Genomic DNA, 19721 nt, shown 5'->3' on the forward strand with positions numbered 1-19721 from the left:
AGGGTAAGCAGATAAGTCGCACCCTCCCCCTCAACAGTCGACCATCATCCTTACCAAAGCTTTCCTCCATTAAAGTTGACTTCTCTTCGCAACATAGCCCAAAACCTCCCTTCTCAAAGTAACCCCTTTGTTTGTCTTGTTTGCAGGGTCAACATTTGGCATTCTATAGGTCCCGAAGACCATACAAGCTTAATACGGAAGGTATTCCTATGCTGTTATTTACAAGTATACAGGAATACTGCCAAAAAACGGGGTCAGGGGAAGGGTAACCATAAGAGGAATAGCGTGTTTCGAAAGAGGGTTCGAGAAAGAATCTCTGTGTGCAAATGGTGAAACTGATTTCGATCCTCCCTGTACCGTAAATCATGATTCGTCCTAACGTATGAAAACTGAGGGGTCAATATACAGCGTGGGAAAGCTGCTAGGCACCTAACGGTAAGCGCTCAGTCTAAGCGCCCATGGATGGCACCACAGTACCACACCGATTAATGCATCAAGCCACAGCGTCAAGGAAGAGTTTATAGTGTTTATTTATAGTAACGAACATAAAGCTTTGACGATATAATGCATTCGAATCTCCCCAGCAGCTCACACAGGTAACGGCAATCACATCCCAAACTCCTCTGCAAGTCATTAATATCCAGTTACATGCAAAAGGTATTGCCCATAATGATTAGGAAGACAGGAGGGTGTACAGCTAACATAAATGCATGAAGCAGACTCCGAATTGGGACTAGAGCTTCTGATATTCAAAATGACCGCAAGTTCCGGCCAAGTTGGTTCTTGCTCAAACTCGAGATGTGGCCATTGGAACAATGAGCACAACACCTACAAGTGCAAGGAAGCAAAATGTCGCAAGAGATGGAAGATCTGTCAAACCGGCGATCATGGCGACTCAGGGGTATATGCGATCTGTGCCAAATGTCCCGACCACCCAGCTGGCGGCCCAGACGGTTTCCTCGAATACATTGACCTTACGGTCTGAGTTGATCCGAAACTATTCGATGCTTTCAAGCCAATTTTCAACGGGCATTATCTTTGGGCATTTTTGTGTTTCCAAGTCTGATTCCATATCATCGGCCTCTTCTTCGTCAGTGCCCTCTAGATCCAGCCAAGAATGTTGGTATATATGTCTTTCGTTACGAGAGTATCCTGTCGATCTTAACCATTCAAATATCCCGCGAGTGGCTCCTTCAGAAAGGGATTGTGAATAGTAATCATAGTTATAATCTTCGAGTTTGGCCAGTTTCCCATTAGCGGAAAAAGCTGATGCCTGAACAGAAGACTGACTAATTTCTGCTTCGGAGTATTGAATTGAACCATTGTTTGTCAAAATCCATTCCCAATAGTCGTATTTCAAGCAGTGGGAGTTACACCTAGCATGCTTTCGGACTGGGAGCTCTGTGTCATCAAGTTGTGTAAATCCGAAGGGCTTCCAAGGCCAGACTGGAGGTCGGTCATGACCTTCGCAGGCTGTGATGAAAAGGAGCCGACATTCGTCGTCGCGTGGTATCAAATCGCTATAGTTGGTCTCCAATTTTAAAGTCAGGAACGTCTGTGTTGTTCCAGTCCACGCAGAAGCTGGAAGATCCAAAGCAGTCATTCCTGCTCGTATGTCTCGCAGAACCGAGCTCGCCGTATTTGTGAGGATCGCGCCAACCCAGAGTATACCGAGTCGAGGAAGTCGGTTTGCTAATAATGTAGCCATTGAACTCTTATTTTGGATCGAGTCAAGAACAGCAAAGGCCGGGTTCAGCCAGGCACTGACGAGATTGCACTCAATATCTGCATTGAAAAACGTACTGCACAGTAGAGAGCGCAAACCCCATGCGTTGGAACTTAATGTCATATACTTTGGCAACAATTCGCTATGCTCTTTCATTAGATTTGGGATAGAGACAAAAAAGTCACTAGCACAATTCTTTCGTTTGAGCGAAGAAACTGGTTTTGGAACCGGAAGGGAAACCGTTCTTTTCCTCAGAAATGGAATGTACAGTACCCCGGCAAGGGCAACTGAACACTGAGCATATAGGTAATGATGCACACAAAAACGATTCAGGTATTTAAGAGCGGTCACCGAGTCCGGTAGATTCAACTTGGCACTCGAAAATCTGTTTGTGGGCAACCTTAAACCCGCATGCTTTGCCGAGGCTGACCATGGCGACAAATAAACACGACCGTTGTATTTAGCGGTCGCATCCCAACCATCGCCAGAAAATAAAATAGTCCGCCACCAGGAGACTTCTTCTTCACATACATAGTCACCGATGTCAATTTCAACCACGGGTTGGTTATCCGGTTGCGGCGATGAATTGTTCGTCTCCTGTGTAGCAAAGGCCATAGAACATTCATGATCAGCAGAGCGACCAAGCAACTCGACCCATCGAGCAGATAGGATATATGCCCATGCCAGGTAAAGAACTGACAAATAGTTTCCCTGGTCATAACCTGAGAGTCCCTGGACTCCAGGCCAGTCTGAAAAGGGAGAGTCTTCTGACAACCTCACATTCAATGGACTGCTAACTGCCAAAAGAAGCTGTTTGGGCATAACCCTTGGCTGTGAATCACAATTCCCTTCGGAAGTTTTCCAAGTTGATCGGCCATTAACGAGAAGATTGCCATCCAACTGAGTTGATTGTTTCTCCTCGCAAGCAAACGAGGTAGTCTTGTCCCAGCTGGCACGCTCATTGCCGAGGAAAGGTGGGGTTTGAATGACGAGTGGTCTGAGGTCTATAGCATGGCGGGGTAAGAGGCAATTCTCGCTCTGGGAGCCGAGATAAGAAGACCATGTCTTCATACTCTCCTCAAGAGCCTCGTTGAATTTATCATCACTTGGGCGTACAGCATCGCTCATAGTTACACGGCACAAGTTAGGAAGGGAGCGTAGCTGTTCAAGACTCAGGCGTAGTAATCGAAGGATAAAATCGCTTTTGTCTCTCCGTCAAGATCAAGAGAGGGTGGATTGGAGAAGAGGAAATCAGGGGGTGAAATTAAAGGAAGAAAACCAAAAGATCCATTGAAGGAGCCAGGGCGAGCAGTCTACCGATTGACTATTGTGAGTTTTTGAGCGGCATAGTCAGACGGCAAAATGCGTGGAGATAATCTTGCAGCATTGGCCATAAGAAGAGCCTTCTCACCTATGACTGGCGTAAACGAAGGCTGCGCTGGGGAAAGGAGTTGACTGGGCCTGGCGGCAAAGGAGAAAGCAGGTATGCACCTTGTTTGCTCTTATTGAGCGGTGAGCTCAGGTGACGGTGAATTACCAAATACGGTTTAGCGCTTCCAATATAGGCTTAGCGCTTATGGGCGTCAGAGCATCGCCGTGATTGCTTCTCTCTTCATCGCCGCGACAGTTTTTCGCCGTCATTTCGCCCATTTTTCCTGCTTCCTTACCGTCTGGTTCCATCACAGCTTACTAGAACCACTCAAGGTTCGCTTATGCGTAGTTGAGCACTGTGCTTCCTAGCATGGTTGGTGTTATTTGCAGGACGTGGGAAATCTACATACGTAATTAGCTTGGTTTTTTTTGATACTGTAGTTGTATTGAAAAGACAGCTTCCTTGAGATCCTGGGACCTGCGCACCACACTACAGACATGGATGTCGAATGGAAAAGGTTGCTACGGGAGCGCCTAGGTGAAGCGCACGAAAAATGCCAAGGCATTCCGGACAGATATGTACAATCTCAGACAGCATCCGAATCTAGACGACAAAGGTCAAAAACCTTGAAGGAATTGACTTCGAGTCTTCCGTAGTACGAGTGGCAGGCGATCATGCCATATCGCCTGAACTATACGTGAGTAAAAGTACCCTGCACTCTGCTTTTGAGGTGGTATCCGTTTCGATCGCCGCTCTTACTCTCTTTAGCGCTGTCCTTTTGAATACGTAATGTATGGGGAATTCATTGGAGCCAATTTCATTTTATTTGGCTGCGTCCCCAATTTTTTTAATGTGATGGGTAAGAGGTCTCCTAGTCAGCATTTATGTAAGGGAGGAATGACTCCAAAGTGGAGCAAACAGTAACAGTAAGCGAGCCAATCAAATTTTGCGTCAGCGGCTGGCGAGAATGACACTACTACTGTTTGTTTTTAAACCACATTCGTTCCAGGACCTATGACCTAGCAGATCTCAAGGCCAGATGCACATGCTCTGCCCAATGCTCGTCCTTGATTCTATATACTATTAAAGGCGATTAATTGGCTTTATGGTTTCCTCTCACCACACGAACGGACTTATAAAATATAGAATCGTCAATATTTTGGTGAACTTTTGGGTTTTGCCTTATACTGTAACACTGATATAATCATCTTTGTGTGTATTATTATTACTCAAATCGCAGTTGAGACCAGAGCCGCAATCAGATAAAAACAAACTGCCCCACAAGAGATACAGTGATATTCGAAATCATAGAGCCCCACTTTTCCCTATTGGGCTTAGTTCCCAGCATACTATGTAGAGACCTGCTGTACGCACACCCCCTTTTGCTGGATGCACACCGTATCCCTTCCAAATTAGGTATAGCGCGTATTCCCAATACGATCCTTCTTTGCCCCTCCCGTAAGCCATCTATAATTCTGCCGGCCCTAACCCTTGCATCTGAACAAAAAAAAATCACGTTATATTAAGCTAAACTAAAATAAGAAACTGATGCTGATTTGTTAAAACCCCTAGAAACGCGTTTTCTCACTGCTGCTATCTTTTTTTGGCTGCCGCAGCAGCTTTCTCAGTAACTAAATCTTCCCGAAGTGGTATAACTTATCGCAACGGGTCATATTATGACAAACCATTTTGCGGCAATTCAAGCATCTCTGCAACCTCCCTTTCTTTTTTTGCCCTTGCTGAGATATCTGGAGCTCTCTCTGAAGTTCTCTCTGAAGCTGACTATCCGCAGTTTCCTCGTATAGCCGAAATATCGGAAATATTGCAGTTGCGGAAGAGTGGAATAGACTCGGCTTCGGCAGCCATTTCCGAGAGGAAGAATGATCCAGAGTAGTTGAAAATCGCAGAGATAGTGAAAAAGATAGAAAGGAATTTTCTGTAAAAGATTGAGTTTTTTATTGGATTGAGAAGACCTTTTGATAGCTGTTGATTGTATTTGTTGCTTATTATCTTACAGATTTTAGCATACCCATAATACGAAAACAGCACTATACTTGATTGGGAAGGATACGGTGTGCATTCAGAAAAAGGGGGTGTGCGTACAGCAGGTCTCTACTATATAGCCTTGATGAGTCATGAAAAATTACTCTAAGTAGTATATACACGCTTCCGCCTACAAGTATTATATTGCTTAAAAAAGTGTACAGCGAAAATCGAAAACAGATTCCCCTCTAAACACATACATTGTTTCTTAGCCCTTCTCCGAACCAACTCAATACATATACATAAACAATAACTAGTTAGCTGTATCTATATCTTATAATATATTACATCTATTATTAAAGAGTTATTGTACAAGGATACTCGAAATTAGTTTTATCTCTTTCTCCCCTTCGATTTATTCTTAAACTCTATTCTAAAATACACTAGTCTGTTTTTAATTTAGCTTTTCGTAAGATAGTAACACCTACTTTATATAAAGTTATATAATTATTTTCTTATATTATACTTGAAATAAGTATATCCCCCTAAAGTTTTCGCGTCTCTCTTATCCTTAATAACGGGTTCTCTTTCTATAGGAAAAAGAGAAGAGTAAATTTACTAGAGATATATAGCTACTACTAATTCTAAAAAGATAAAGAGAAGGAATATAATATTTACCTTAAACCAAATATATAATATTAGGATATTAAGAATACTAGCTCCTCTTAACTTAATTAATTACTAGATTATAGGATATACTACTAGTTAGTAGGACTAACTTCAATACTTTCTAAGCATCTATATAATTAAAATACTATTATAGTAACTTATATATCCTATAATAGCCCTAACTTAAGACTTTAAGTTAGATAGAACCACAACTATATTATAGTATATTTTTATAGATAGAGGAAAACAGAAAATACATAGCTCTAACAGAATATAACTAATTAGTAAAATAGCCTTAGTATAATTAGAAATATTATTAAATTAAGCTTATTTATAAGATCTACGAACAACAAACCCTTATAATAATAAAGACTATATTAAAAAGACTAATAAAGGGTTGCTAAAAGACTTATATAGTCAAAGCCCACTAACGGTACGGCGGCCTATGGTACAATCGCGTTTAGGGTACATAATTCGCTTGGATGGACCCACTTTTCTTGATTTTTATATATAAAATGTTCACTTATGGTAAATTTATCTTGGTATACCCCTTTTTATCCTATCTTTATTGAGTTATTTGCTTGGTTAGCTAAATTAACTAATTAGAATGTCTAAAACCTCTGATCTTCTATCTCTACTATATATTAGATTAGCTACTAAGGTATCTTCTATACTACTATTACTAAAATATACCCGATTAGGTATATTAGATACCTAGAAGTAGGTATTATGTGCCTTTTGGACTAATACTTGTCTAAAACTGATATAATCTGCTTATGTAGCTTGGTTCGAGTCCTAATTTGATTATAAGATTAGTTGTGTATTGGTCTTAAGAATTGTTTTATCCTGATATGATTATCTTAATATACAGTCTAATGGGGCTAGTATATGAAATTCTTTATTATTCTGGCCTATTCTAGACGAAAGGCTATCTAATTAGGTTAGTAGGTATATTAATAATGGGCTTCTAATTATAGGCTCTTTAATCTAGACTAAGGTAAATGAGCTTTAGTCCTGTATCCTAGAATATTAAAATTAATAAAAACCTGCTTTTTTAGATGGATGGCTTGCTTGTTTTAAAAAGCGGTATAATATTTGATATTATATCTTCTATAGAGAAGCTGCTTTGGTCCTATCTTCTATATATAATCAGATGAAAGAGATTTGTATAATATGTGACCAATATGAACCATCTGAGATATATAATATAGATAAAACTAGCCTATTTTGGTGATAAATGCTAAATAGGGGTCTCTCTGATAGAAAAATTGCTGGAAAAAAGAAAGATAAGACTTAAATCTCTTTTGTTGTAATAATAAATATAGATAGTTTAGACTAAATGTCTTTATAGGTAATTAGAATAGTAAAAACCCCTTGTGTGCTCCGGGGATATGATTTCTGGGGTTTAGGCTGTATATAGTACTAGAATAAGAAGGCTTAGATATATTAAGATATTATAAAGGAGTGGTTATATGCTTTTTATATATATATTCCTATATATAAGAAAGCATTGTTATTTTTTGATAATGCTTCTTTATATATTGCTGGTCTTAAGAAAGCCCTACTACTAAACTATATTAAGGTCCTATTCTTTCTAGTAAATATAATCTTAATTTACTAGCCTTTGGACTAGGGAATTATCTAAAATATTAAGTATTATTATTAGAAGAAATAGATAAGATAGATAATTGCTATTATTGATTAAGGTCTTGATCTAAAAGTTCGGATAAATATCTTCTATATGTTGTTTTGGATTACTTAGGTTTGGAAGAGCTTAGTATTAGATGAAATAATTAAGAATTGTTTTATTAAGAGTTCTTTGATTTATTTAAAGTAGAAGAATGAGATTAAAAGTAGAGATAGGACTAAAGTTAATTCTTAGCTATTTTTAGAGTTAGGGCTTAGTAATAAGATTAAAGCTTTATATAATAAATTAATTGAGAGGCTTAGCTATAATAATATTATACTATTTGATTAATTCTTGAATCCAACAGAGGAAGATATTGTTGAAAATAAGACTAATAGCTAAGATGAGACCAATAGTTAAGATATATATATTAATGCGGAGAGCTTAGAAGTATAAGATCTTGAAGAAAATGGGCTACTACTAGAGATATTATCTAATTCTGAGGTTATGGCTTATATATAGAGTATATTACTATGGGCTGGAAGTAAAGAAATGATTATATTAGATGATATACATCAGATTGAGAGCTTAATCAGTGTTTTTAGCTGAATTCAGGATATAGAAAAGCATTAGGTAACCTTGGAAGATATAGGATAGAAGCCTAAATAGGCAATAGGGCTTAGGGCTATATAGTTTTAATATTATGTTATTATTTATAAATGGTACAATCCATTTACGGTATATAGTTTACTTGGGATGGGAGGGTGTACCGTTAGTGGGCTTTGACTGTATTACTAGATATTTAATAATAAAGAGTTTAAATAATAGTAATATAACTAGAGTAGCTATCTCCTTTAGATTAGAGAAGATCTTAATAAAGATAAGATAATACTTCTATATAGTATTATTAATAAACTAACCTAATATATCGGTAAGAATATAAATATATCCTTCTTTTTCTACTAAGCTACTGATATATAAATTAATAATACTATAATAGTTCTCTATAGCTTAATATATTTATTAGTTTAGAAGTAACTAGCTCTTCTCTCTTATATATAGAGCTAGTACAATCAAATAGGAAAGATACTATTAAGGATATAAATATATAGAATATTCTCTTAAAGATCTTTATTAATATATTAAGAGATCTAATTTTATATAATATTTATTTAGTAATTAATATATTAGATAAGTATATAATAGATCTCCCTTTCCTTTTAGACTTAGTAGTCTAAGAATTATCTACCTACTTATATATAAAATAGATTATCTTAAGCTATAACTAGCCTAATATTATAGAATATCTAGATCCTATAACTTAGATAGCACTAATCTTATTAGAGCTAAATAAGATATCTATATCTAATACTATTAGAAAGTTTATTTAGTATAAGGTTAATTAGTTATTAAAAACTAAAAAATATAAAGATAAAGTTTATAATATTATCTATAACTATTTATTAGAAAACTTATAGAGGACTTTCCTCTAGGTAGCCCTAGCTTATCAAAATCTTAACTAAATATTATAGAGATATATCCTAAAGAAGCTAAAGGAGCTCCCTTCTAGACTAGATATATTATATAGCTAAATAATTAATTAGGTTCAAAAGTTAGAAGATACTAAGCTCTATAAGTAAATATTAGCTATTATATTAATAATATATTAGTTGATTGCTCTTCTTAAATTAACTATCCTAGTTATAATACTAAATAATCTCTCTAATAAGAAAGAAATCTTATTAGAGATTATTATAACTTATAGCTTATTCCTAACTTTATATAAGAATATTATTATTTTTATTTATCAATCTATAAAGGAGTTTCTACTTAGAATATTATAAGATAAACTCTTTCTTAAAGATAAAGAAACTAAGTATTATATTATTTTCTTATAATCACTATAATCTTTATTTAAGATACTTTGGTATAATATCTTTAATATAGAAATTATTAGAATAGCAATTAAAGAAGTTATATAACCTAGCCTAGATCCTTTAGTAGCTATAAGATATATATATCTATACTAGATTAACTATCTTTAGATAGATTAATATAATAATAAAAATCCCTACTCTTATAATAGAGAGCACCTATACTCTTTTCTATAATAGAAATACCTTAATTAGCTAGAAGCTCTTAGTTTTTTATAAAGCCTATTTTAAGATATAAAGATTATACTAAAACTTAAAGAGTTACTATAGGTAAATAATTATTTAAATATTAAGATAATCTTCTTTCCTTATCTTAGTAAACTTATAGAAGAAAATCAAGTATCTAGCCTTATTAGATAAAATCTATAATATATCCTACTTTATCTAGTTCTATAGACAAAGAATTAAAAGTAATTCCTTTTAAGTATATAATATAGCCCTTATCTTTAATCTAATTAAAAATATTATAAGGATAATCTACTAAAATAAGAAACTAAAGTAGATCTTAAATAGTCTAGTAGTAGATAAGACTTAGAGTTTATATCTTTAAACTCTTAAGAGCTATAGGAACTCTATCTAGTTAATTATCTAGTTATCTAATAGAAGCTAATTTATATTCGTATTATATAATAAAACTATTAGAATTTAGGATTTAGCTATAGGCTAGTCTAAATTAAGCCTTAAGAGATATAATAACTTAATCTATATAATTACCTAGTTGACAAATAGAAGCTAAATTATATCTATTTTATTTAAAAAGAATATAAGAATCTAGGATCTAACTACTAGCTAGCTTAAATTAATACTATAGGGATATAGTAAAATAGTTAATATAATTACTTAGTTGCCTAATAAAAGCTAACTAGTATCTATATCAAATAATAAAACTATTAAGATTTATATTCTAGCTATTAATAAATATATATCTATTCTTAAGGAATATAGTAGCTTAGTCTAATTAATTACCTAGTTATTAGATAGAAGATAATTTATATTAGTATTATAAAATAAGACTCTTAGAATTTAGGATCTAGCTACTAGCTATTATATATATATTTTTATAAGTAATAGTAAGTAGGTTAACTTAATAGCCTAGTCTCTAGATAAAAGCTAAATTATATTAGTACTAATTAATAAGCCTACTAGGATTTAGAATCTAGCTATCGGTTAGTATAAAACAATTCTAGAGGAGTCTAATAGTATAATTAATTTAATTATCTAGGAGCTAGATAGGAGCTACTTAGTATTAGGATCCTAGAATAAGAATATTAAACTCTAGGATCTAGCTATAAGCTACTATATATTAGTCCTAAAAAGGTATAATAACCTGGTTAGTACTATTATCTAGTTATTAAATAGGAAGTAACTTATATTAATATTATCTAATAAGACTCTTAGAATCTAGAAGTTATCTATTAGTAGCTATATATTAGTTATTAAAGACTATAGTAACTCTATTAACTTAATTACCTAGTTACTATAGAGAAACTAACTTATATTAATATTAATTAATAAGATCCTTAGAATCTAGGATTTAATTACTAGCTAGTATACCTTAACTCTTAAGGAGTATAATAATTTTATTTATTTGATTATCTAGTTAGTAAATAGGGTTTAATTTATATTAGTATTAGATAATAAGACTATTAGAATCTAGAATTAAGCTACTAGTAAGTATATATTAATCTTTAAAAGATATAATAATTAGATTATATAAGTTACCTAGTTACTAGATAAGAACTAAATTATATTAATAATAGGTAATAAGACTATTAAGATCTAGTATCTAACTATCTATAAATATATATATATTCTTATAGATAATATCAACTTTATAAATTTAATTATCTAGTTACTAGATAGAAGCTGGCTTATATCTATATCTAATAATAAGACTATTAAGACTTAGATTCTAACTACTAATAAATATATATCTATCCTTAAAGAATATAATAGCTTAGTCCGATTAATTACCTAGTTACTAGATAGAAGATAACTTATATTAATATTATAAAATAAGACTCTTAGAATTTAGGATCTAGCTACTACCTAGTATATATATATTCTTATAAGTAATAGTAAGTAGATTAACTTAATAGCCTAGTTACTAAATAGAAGTAAGCTTATATCTACGTTGGATAATATAATTATAAGTATTTAGAACTTAATTACTAATAAGTATATATCTATTCTTAAGAGATATAATAATCCTACTACTTTAATTACTTAATTACTAAATAGTACTTAATTTATATTAGTATTAAATAATATAACTATAATAATTTAGGATTTACCTACTAGCTTAGTAACAACTACTATTAATATACACTTTCCTTACTTCCTCCAATTTAATAGAACTATACTAAATATTCTTTATACAAAGATTAGTATAATAGACCTAGGGTCCACCGACCCTACTACGTCTAGCCCTAACTATTTAATAGGAATATATAGATATAGCTTAAGTAACAACTCTTCCTAGGTGATATATAATAGGTTTAATCTACTATGGTTGCCTACAGAGTATCGACCTACTAATCCCTCTTTATTTGCTATATCTACAACAATCGTAGCAATCAGTTGTTCATCAGGTCGTATTATATTCCTCGCACTCTCAGAACACAATCCCCTATATAGCGTATGAATATAATGAACAAGTACTGTCAATTGTATGGCTTAGACCAGTTAAGTTCTTACATTCATAAGGACATGGCCCAAATACATTAGGATAAAACTATCGCTACGTATCTAAACCACTATTAGGTTTTACGAATATTGACTCGTTTTGATTTGATCAAACAGCCTCTGGTTCTAGACAAGCAGTTCACCCATTCTATAGAATGTAAAAGCGAGAAGACCGAACTGAGGATACTGAAGATGCTGCGGTATTGTTGTTGTTCAATCTCAAGGAAATGGATTCAAATAGCGACTGGTCGGATAGGTAAACTAAGCCTGTTTTATCACTCAGCCACTGGTATACCATAGATTGTGAACCTGTATAATGTGCTAAACCCCTCCTGTAATAATTAAGTGGTTATCAAGCGATCGGGACGCTATTGGCTGATAGTCATGTCGGACCAGTTATACGCCTAAACCTATAGGGGTGTCTGCCAGGTGGTAACAGTCATGACCGTAATTCTGCCAGTTCGTTCCGACAAGCAAGCAACATCACGTGATTTGAAACGGTTGTTGAGCTGAACCCGCCAACAAAACTTCTTCCCTCAACTCTGCACTTGTTGATATCTCTCATTTAACTCTTGTTTTTCTAGTTACTGAAATAAGATCTTGCTTCATATCAGCTCTCAATGTGATTAAAATTCCACGAAAGCCCGCGATAACTAGGAACTAAAGTATTATGGCGGCAATTCGAAAGACAACTGAAGAGACGTATATTTTTCTCGAAATCAACGATAACACACTGGACGATATTGACAGTTCTTATCATTCAGCTAATAAATTTAGTTTCTATAGCCCGCGATATAGGCTTAGGGCTCTTAATGGGCTTCTACTCGAAATCATCTACCTAGTACTTATCTAGCTTAACATACAGTCGCTGACTGATTTTCGACGGGTTAACAAAAGAGTAAGACTAATAACAGATTCAATCCCACAGTATAAATATATACTTGTTTATATACCAGTAGTAATTCGTATATACCTCAATATAGAAACTACACGGTTCTTTTTATACCTGGATCTGTATAAGAAACTATCTACAGCTGAGTATAATAGCTATAGCAACTTTGGTAATTACTTGTATTTAGTTATCTATTATCGTATTTATTTTCTATGTTTTACTAAGAAAACTGACTATCTTCCTGTCCTATAGAAGGATATAATCCGTAAATTTGGTCTTTACTCTAAATACCTAGTAAGTCTATCTCGTATAAAAAGCTTCCCTAGCTGCTATTCACCTTAAGAGATTAAATATCGGTAATAATAGACTTTATTTAATTATTTCTCTGTACGGTAAACTGGGATTGCTGTGCATCGGACCATCAGCTATATAGAAAAATACGCCTCAGAAATGGTATCCAATAGACTAGTGGCCTATAATACGAAACTGTTACTGTATAGAACAAATGGAATAAACCTGCGACCACCTAGATCTGAAGACTCCTTTGATGGATGTTGCTCTAATCCTAAACGCTTTATGGGCATTATTCGTGCTCCATTATTTAATTCTCAAACGAGATCCCTGGACTGGGGTTTCTATTGTGTGGCTTGTAAATCTCATTATTATTGTCGACTATTTTATTGGCGTCGAAAGTTTACGGTATATAGTTTCCAGGATTATGTTAGAGAATGTGGAGAAATAATAGAAGGAAAGCATGTTCCCTAGTGAGTTAATAGAAAGCACGAAGGTATGAATGATGCTTGATAGCTACTGCTACCTTTATCTTAAGAGAGTGTGTATGATAGCTATTACTGTAAAAGAGAAGTAACTAAGACCTTACTTCTCCTAGTTGTTCACGTTCCTCATCCAACAATCTTCTATCGGCGTATTTCGTCCTTGCCGGGCTTTACTATGTGTCGTACTCACATGTGGACGGAGGGGTCCAATACCTCCTACTTCACTGGAGAACATTTGACATTCGTGCCTTGACGTTCCTTGTATTGTTTGAATTCTTTAGTCTTCCTATAACCGCATGTGTATATCCTGTAAAATTGGGTATATATCTTGAGCGCCTTAGTTTTGATTAGTAAAGCACAGAATTCTATCTAGATTATGGTAACTTACTAGTTTCGGTGTCAGGATTTCTATATTTGGGTTGATATCCTGATAGTTCTTGGCTTATGTCTAGAATGATCAGTAAAATGTCTTTATATACACAATGCATAATCAAGTTGTGTAACTCACACACTTGTATATATTTTCGTAGGAAACTCCGAACAGTTGTAGTTTAAGGATCAAAGGAGAAAGTGCTGCTTTATATGTGATATCCGATATCCCTCTGCGAAATGTACGCGCTATGGCTTGGGACCGGAAACAAGAGTGCTTCCAGCTCCCTATAGGCGCTTATAATTATAGGTACTGATCCAATAATTCAAATAGCTCATGATAATCTAGGCAAGCTACAGCTAATCCAAATTTTCCTAGACGCGCTGAGACTGTGATGAATGCAATAACGCCATCATACCGCTCTACTGCTGTCTCCTTGTTTTAGACCTGAGCTTTGCAGACTAATTATACATCAATATTACGAAATCGGCAGAACGTTTTGCTTACTTAGTTTCTCGGCTATGATAAAAAAGCATAAATAGCATAAAGTAGGCTATATTTGAATGTGGTCCTAAGCTGAGGCTATTGTGCTCGAAGATTTTCCGTTGGATTCAAATCTCTCTCATCAAAATGGATAACCAGCCCAAAATTGAATTACTCTAAGCCGAAGTAGACGAAAATGATCAAAGCTTTTTCCGTCTTCTGGTTGATGGGTTGTCTATTAAATATATCACCGTGGAACCTGGCATTTACAATGCCGAAGATATGTGTTTTGGTCCTTCCCTAGTCTCCCTCTTGCCAAAGTTCCCTACAGGAGACTGGAATGATGGACTAGTGGCCAAGGATACAGACGGTCGGCCACATTTTGCGTGCTTTAATCTGACCTAATTCCCTGGTGTTCAGAATGCTTGGTATGGAACATATGTCGACTACCTGGAGCTTTCGATCGGACGAAAGTTACGAACGGGCATTTATGAAGCTAAATGTTCATTATTCGATGATATTGTCGTCGCTAAATTCGCTCGTTTTCCCTGGGAGATTCAATACATCGAGAATGAGACCATAGTATATCAATGGATATCCGGCTATACTATTGGTCCACGATTCCTTGGCCACTTGACTGAAAATGGCCGGGTGATTGGGCTCTTAATGGAATGTATAACCGATGCAAGGCACGCCGGTACTTAGGATCTTGAGGCATGTAGAGAGGTATTGTCTCGACTACATGACTTAGGAGTCCGACATGGGGATACGAATCGATTTAATTTCCTCGTCCGTGATTCGAAGGCTACTTTGATCGATTTCGATACGGCTCAGAAATGTGACGATCGAAACTTGCTTCGACAGGAGTTTGAAAATCTAACCGGGTGCCTCAAAGATCCGTCTGGCAGAGGAGGTGGAGGTCTTCTTTAAAATTCGCATGCTGACACCACGGTAGTCACTGTTGAGTTTCTTTTTTCATCGATCTATATCGAGAGCAGAAAATTGAAGCCGCTATCTTAAAGAACTGAATATTTGCACCAGTACATTTGTACAGCTTCCTTATTCCGGTCGGGAAGGGAAATACGAAGGGAAATAAAGTCATCGTCTCAAATTACCTTTAGTGAAGGGTTTTGCAATGCTGCCTAGTTGTTGCAGGCTCCAAGTGCTCTTGGGATTGCCCCTTACTATATCGACCGCCCCCCTTCGGTATTAGGTTTAGCGCGTGCTTTGTAATACCCTACTAAAGATTCTACAGTACGGCAGTATAAGGGAGATTGAGTCATGGCACTCCAATGTGGAGCATAGAGTAACAGTGAGCCAATCGAATCCTTGCACCAGTGGCGAGAATGACATTGAATTAGGATGGCAAGTAGTTTTGAAACTACGGCAGTCCTCGTACAGTACGTACTGTGGTTCCTGAATTGGGATGAGTACAACGTATGTGTCGAAACTACAGTACAGTAGTTTCTGTTGAGTATCACAGTGGCTATGGTGGGGATCCTCAAGAGATACGTAAATAGATGAATACATGAGTCCCATATTCGACAGGTAACTTACTGCAATTTAATGCAATCTACTTCTCCCAACATTTCTAGAACTTACCATCGACCAGATTCCAAGGCGTCAACGCCTGCGCCTGCCTAATTGTATTCGTGTCCTTGTTTCTACATACATGTACAGTACTATTTGACATTTCACTGTTCCAACGGCGACTGATTTTGATTTTGGGACTTCAGCAGCATATCATTGTCCATCACCAGGGAACATCAACCCAAACCTATTAGTTCACGTATTACTTAATATCGGAACCTGGAATGATATTGAGGACGTCTTGCAGATGAGCGCACCTTTGTCGGATTAAGCAAGATTAGTAAGTAAATGCATTGGCTCTTTATTTAAACACTAGTATAACCCTTTTAGATCGAGCTCAAAAGTTATCAAAATTTGAAAAATGGACCCTAAAGTAGTATTCTAACTGACTACATCGATAATAGTATTAACTCTCTATAGAGTAAGTCTTGCTTTGTGGCTCCTATCTATCGATACTATAAGCTTATAAAGGCTAAGTAAAGGACTACTTATCTCTAGTCAAGTTGTAATAGGTAGTTTCGTATTCTTAGGATCAGTCGCTTCTATTCTACTGGTATTATTAGAAGTAGTCCTAAAAATATATAAGTTACTTAATTCGATAATATCAATATCTTCACTAATAATATTTTAGATATATCTTAATCGATACTACAGCTAGAAGTTAATAGTATACTTCTTTTACTTATATTAAATAAGATAAGATTAGTTAAAAAAGAGAAAGATCAACACTAACCTTTACTAGTATCTAAGTATTTCTACTTTACAATCATATCTAGCCTATATCTTTTTTACCTTTTTATTCATAAGAATATATATTATTCTATTATCTTCCGTGACTTTTTCAGTAATTTCTTAATTACTAACTTCCCCTTTTATATATTTGTTTAACTAATAAATAATAGGACTAACATAGAGCTTTATTTTATTTATTTATAATAATTACTTTTACTAGCCTTAGGTTTATTTATATCTAAATTATTAGAACCTAGGTTATATATATAAGACAATAGTATATAGATATAAGTTTATTAAAATTGTTTTAGTAGTATCTATCTATATTTATTACTAGATATTAACAAGCCTTATAGATAACCTCTATCAGCTTAGTAGGGATATTTCTTATTTTATTAGGCTTAATAATATTTACCTATATACAGCCTAACTTATAAGCCTAAATCATAACAGTACTTACCTTTACTAAGTAATCATCATAACTTACTAATATACTTAATAGCTCCAAATCGCTACTATAAGCCTAAGAAAAATACTCATTTCTATATACCTTTTTCGAACTTAACAAAACAATATAGTTATTTTATCTTCTTATAAACATACCCTACAACTAAAGTAAGCTACAAGAGGCTATACAATAACTAAAGAAGCTGAGCAATACAAAGGGGCATTCAGATAGAGACAAGGTGGTTGAAAGTCGGCTGTACTTAGAATAATATACGAGAGATCAGAGTTTGCTACCATAAATAGCAAATCATAAAGAGTTTATAGACTCTCAATACTTAGCAAATATACACCTTAATTCGACCAGTCATTGTAAAACCAATACTCCCAGTAGTACCAGGATCAACAACAACAACAACAACAACATCCTGAATTCAATTCGCCCCATCTTGCAGTCCTCATCAGCACCATCCTAGCTTACTGAACCACTCAAGGTCCACATATGCGGAATTGAGCATTATACTTCCTAACACGGTTGGTGTTAGGGCAACGTTGGAAGTCTATACAAGTAATTAGCTTTGTTTTGTTAATAGTTATATTGAAAAGACAACTTCATTAAGATCCTAGGACCTGCCCACCACACTGGGAGCAAGTGAATAGAAAAGGCTGAGTAATATGGTTATCACTTCAAGCTCAATTTAGTATATTGATCAAAGCCCATACTACCTAGGCTTATTATTTTTCGACCTTGAGCCTTGTGGACTATTTTACTCTAACCAAAAGCTCTAGGATACTCTAGCCCTCAACCTTCATCACCTCCCTCAGCAAGTTTTACAGAACTTGAAAAAGCGCCTACCAAATTGCGAGCCCTACGTGCTTACTTACTATGATCTTAACTTGGGAAACATCATAGTCCAAGACAGTAAGGTTATTAGTATACTTAATTGGGAATACGCCGTCTTCTTTCCTATTTGGTATAAGTATGTTTCCGCCTCTTTCGGATTTACAGACATAGATATCGAATGGAAAAGGTTGCTACGGGAGCACCTAGGTATATATAGTAAGGCGCACGAAGATACTAAGGCATTCTAGACGGATATGTGCAATCTCAGATAGTACCCGAACCTAAACGATAAAGGTCGAAAAACCTTAGAGGAATTGTTTTCGATAACCTTGAACTAGTGAAAATACGTATACTTTTCGGAAATCTCTGCCGAGTACCGTGAATCTGATCAATAGAAATGCAGCTGTTTCATCGGGTGGAATAAAAGTTGGTTATCATATAGGGGGTTCTGACTGGTCCAGGTTTTCTGTAATCAAGATCCTAGGAATTCTTGCCGCGCTCCCCCAAGGGTGATGTTATGTACCAATCACTTTGGTATTTGAACTTGGCTACTCACAGGCTTAGCCGCTATCGCTATTTTGGTTCAAGACGTATCTCGCTACAATTTATCTGTACTGTAAGTCACAAAATGATAATGAGATATAACGCCCTCAAATAGTGAGTATGGGAGCTAAAATCGGCCTTCGACTGGAGAGACCGAGGTCTGAGGAGAGTGTACAGTTAAGGCTACTGCGTCCAAGAACGCAAGACCATTGGCGTGAATTGAATTCACCGCAACTGGCCTTACTGATAACCTTTGCAATACACGAGTTCATTTTCCATTACGTAGGCGGCAGTAGGATCGTGTCATGCTTTTCGCAATCAGTTCCTGCATGGGCCACAATATGAGCATCGACTGAGGTCAGAGGCGTGTGCGTCATTTTCGCTATTGGCCTATGTTATCAAGCTGTGCCTTCGAACGTGCATTGATTGGGCGTAGGGGAATCGGAGAGACCGAAAGGGGTGCAATGTAACCTCAGATAGCCTCATCGAAGACATCCAGAACCTAGAATAAACCGGTGCTTTGTATCGAAGGAAGGACATCAGCGACGAACAAGGCGCACAAAGGAGGATCTAGACAGCTTCGCAGCATGGCGCACACAGTTTAGAGGGAAGTGAAGAGATCGGTGCGAGATGGCCACGATGCCGCTGCGGCCTCGTTCACCCCAGGAGTTTTGTTCTAGACAAGAGATATTGCAAGCTCGGCGTCGGATCGAACGGCATCTCTGGTAAAAGGAAGGGGGCAGTGAATCAGGCTGAAAGCCAAGGCACTATTGTGGGTGGGGCCGAGATGAAGCGAAAGGGGGTGGCGATGAGGGTGACAATGAGTGCAAGATAGAGGAGTGGAAGGAAAAGGTAAGAGAAGGAAGAGAGGTCAAGAAGGCATGGCTTGGTTTTTATGCCGGCGCAACAGAAGGCGGAGCTTACAGAACGGTGTATTATGGCGCTAAACTGAAAGAGGTAAAACTAGCCAGATACGGGAATTCACAGGTCCGAGTATTACAAAAGCTATAAGATCTTGAACGCGGACTTCATTAGGATGGAAAACGTCTGC

At 35.9% G+C, this 19721-nt stretch overlaps 2 protein-coding genes across 2 annotated transcripts; one reads left to right on the plus strand and one right to left on the minus strand.

Moving 5' to 3' along the window:
- Positions 1 to 754: 754 nt before the first annotated feature.
- Positions 755 to 985, plus strand: N7478_010309 (uncharacterized protein; the record flags this gene model as incomplete). Its single annotated transcript, XM_056926523.1, has 1 exon — positions 755 to 985. One exon carries the CDS (start codon positions 755 to 757, stop codon positions 983 to 985), a length of 231 nt encoding a protein of 76 aa, XP_056775893.1.
- Positions 986 to 997: 12 nt separating this feature from the next.
- N7478_010310 (uncharacterized protein) lies at positions 998 to 2854 on the minus strand (the record flags this gene model as incomplete). The annotated part of the gene is made up of 1 exon (XM_056926524.1): positions 998 to 2854. The coding sequence occupies one exon, from the start codon at positions 2852 to 2854 to the stop codon at positions 998 to 1000; it is 1857 nt and encodes a 618-aa protein (XP_056775894.1).
- Positions 2855 to 19721: the final 16867 nt, after the last annotated feature.

Source organism: Penicillium angulare (genome assembly GCF_028827245.1).
Source record: "Penicillium angulare strain IBT 27051 chromosome Unknown utg000007l_segment0_segment0, whole genome shotgun sequence".
Classification (NCBI taxonomy): Eukaryota; Fungi; Ascomycota; class Eurotiomycetes; order Eurotiales; family Aspergillaceae; genus Penicillium; species Penicillium angulare.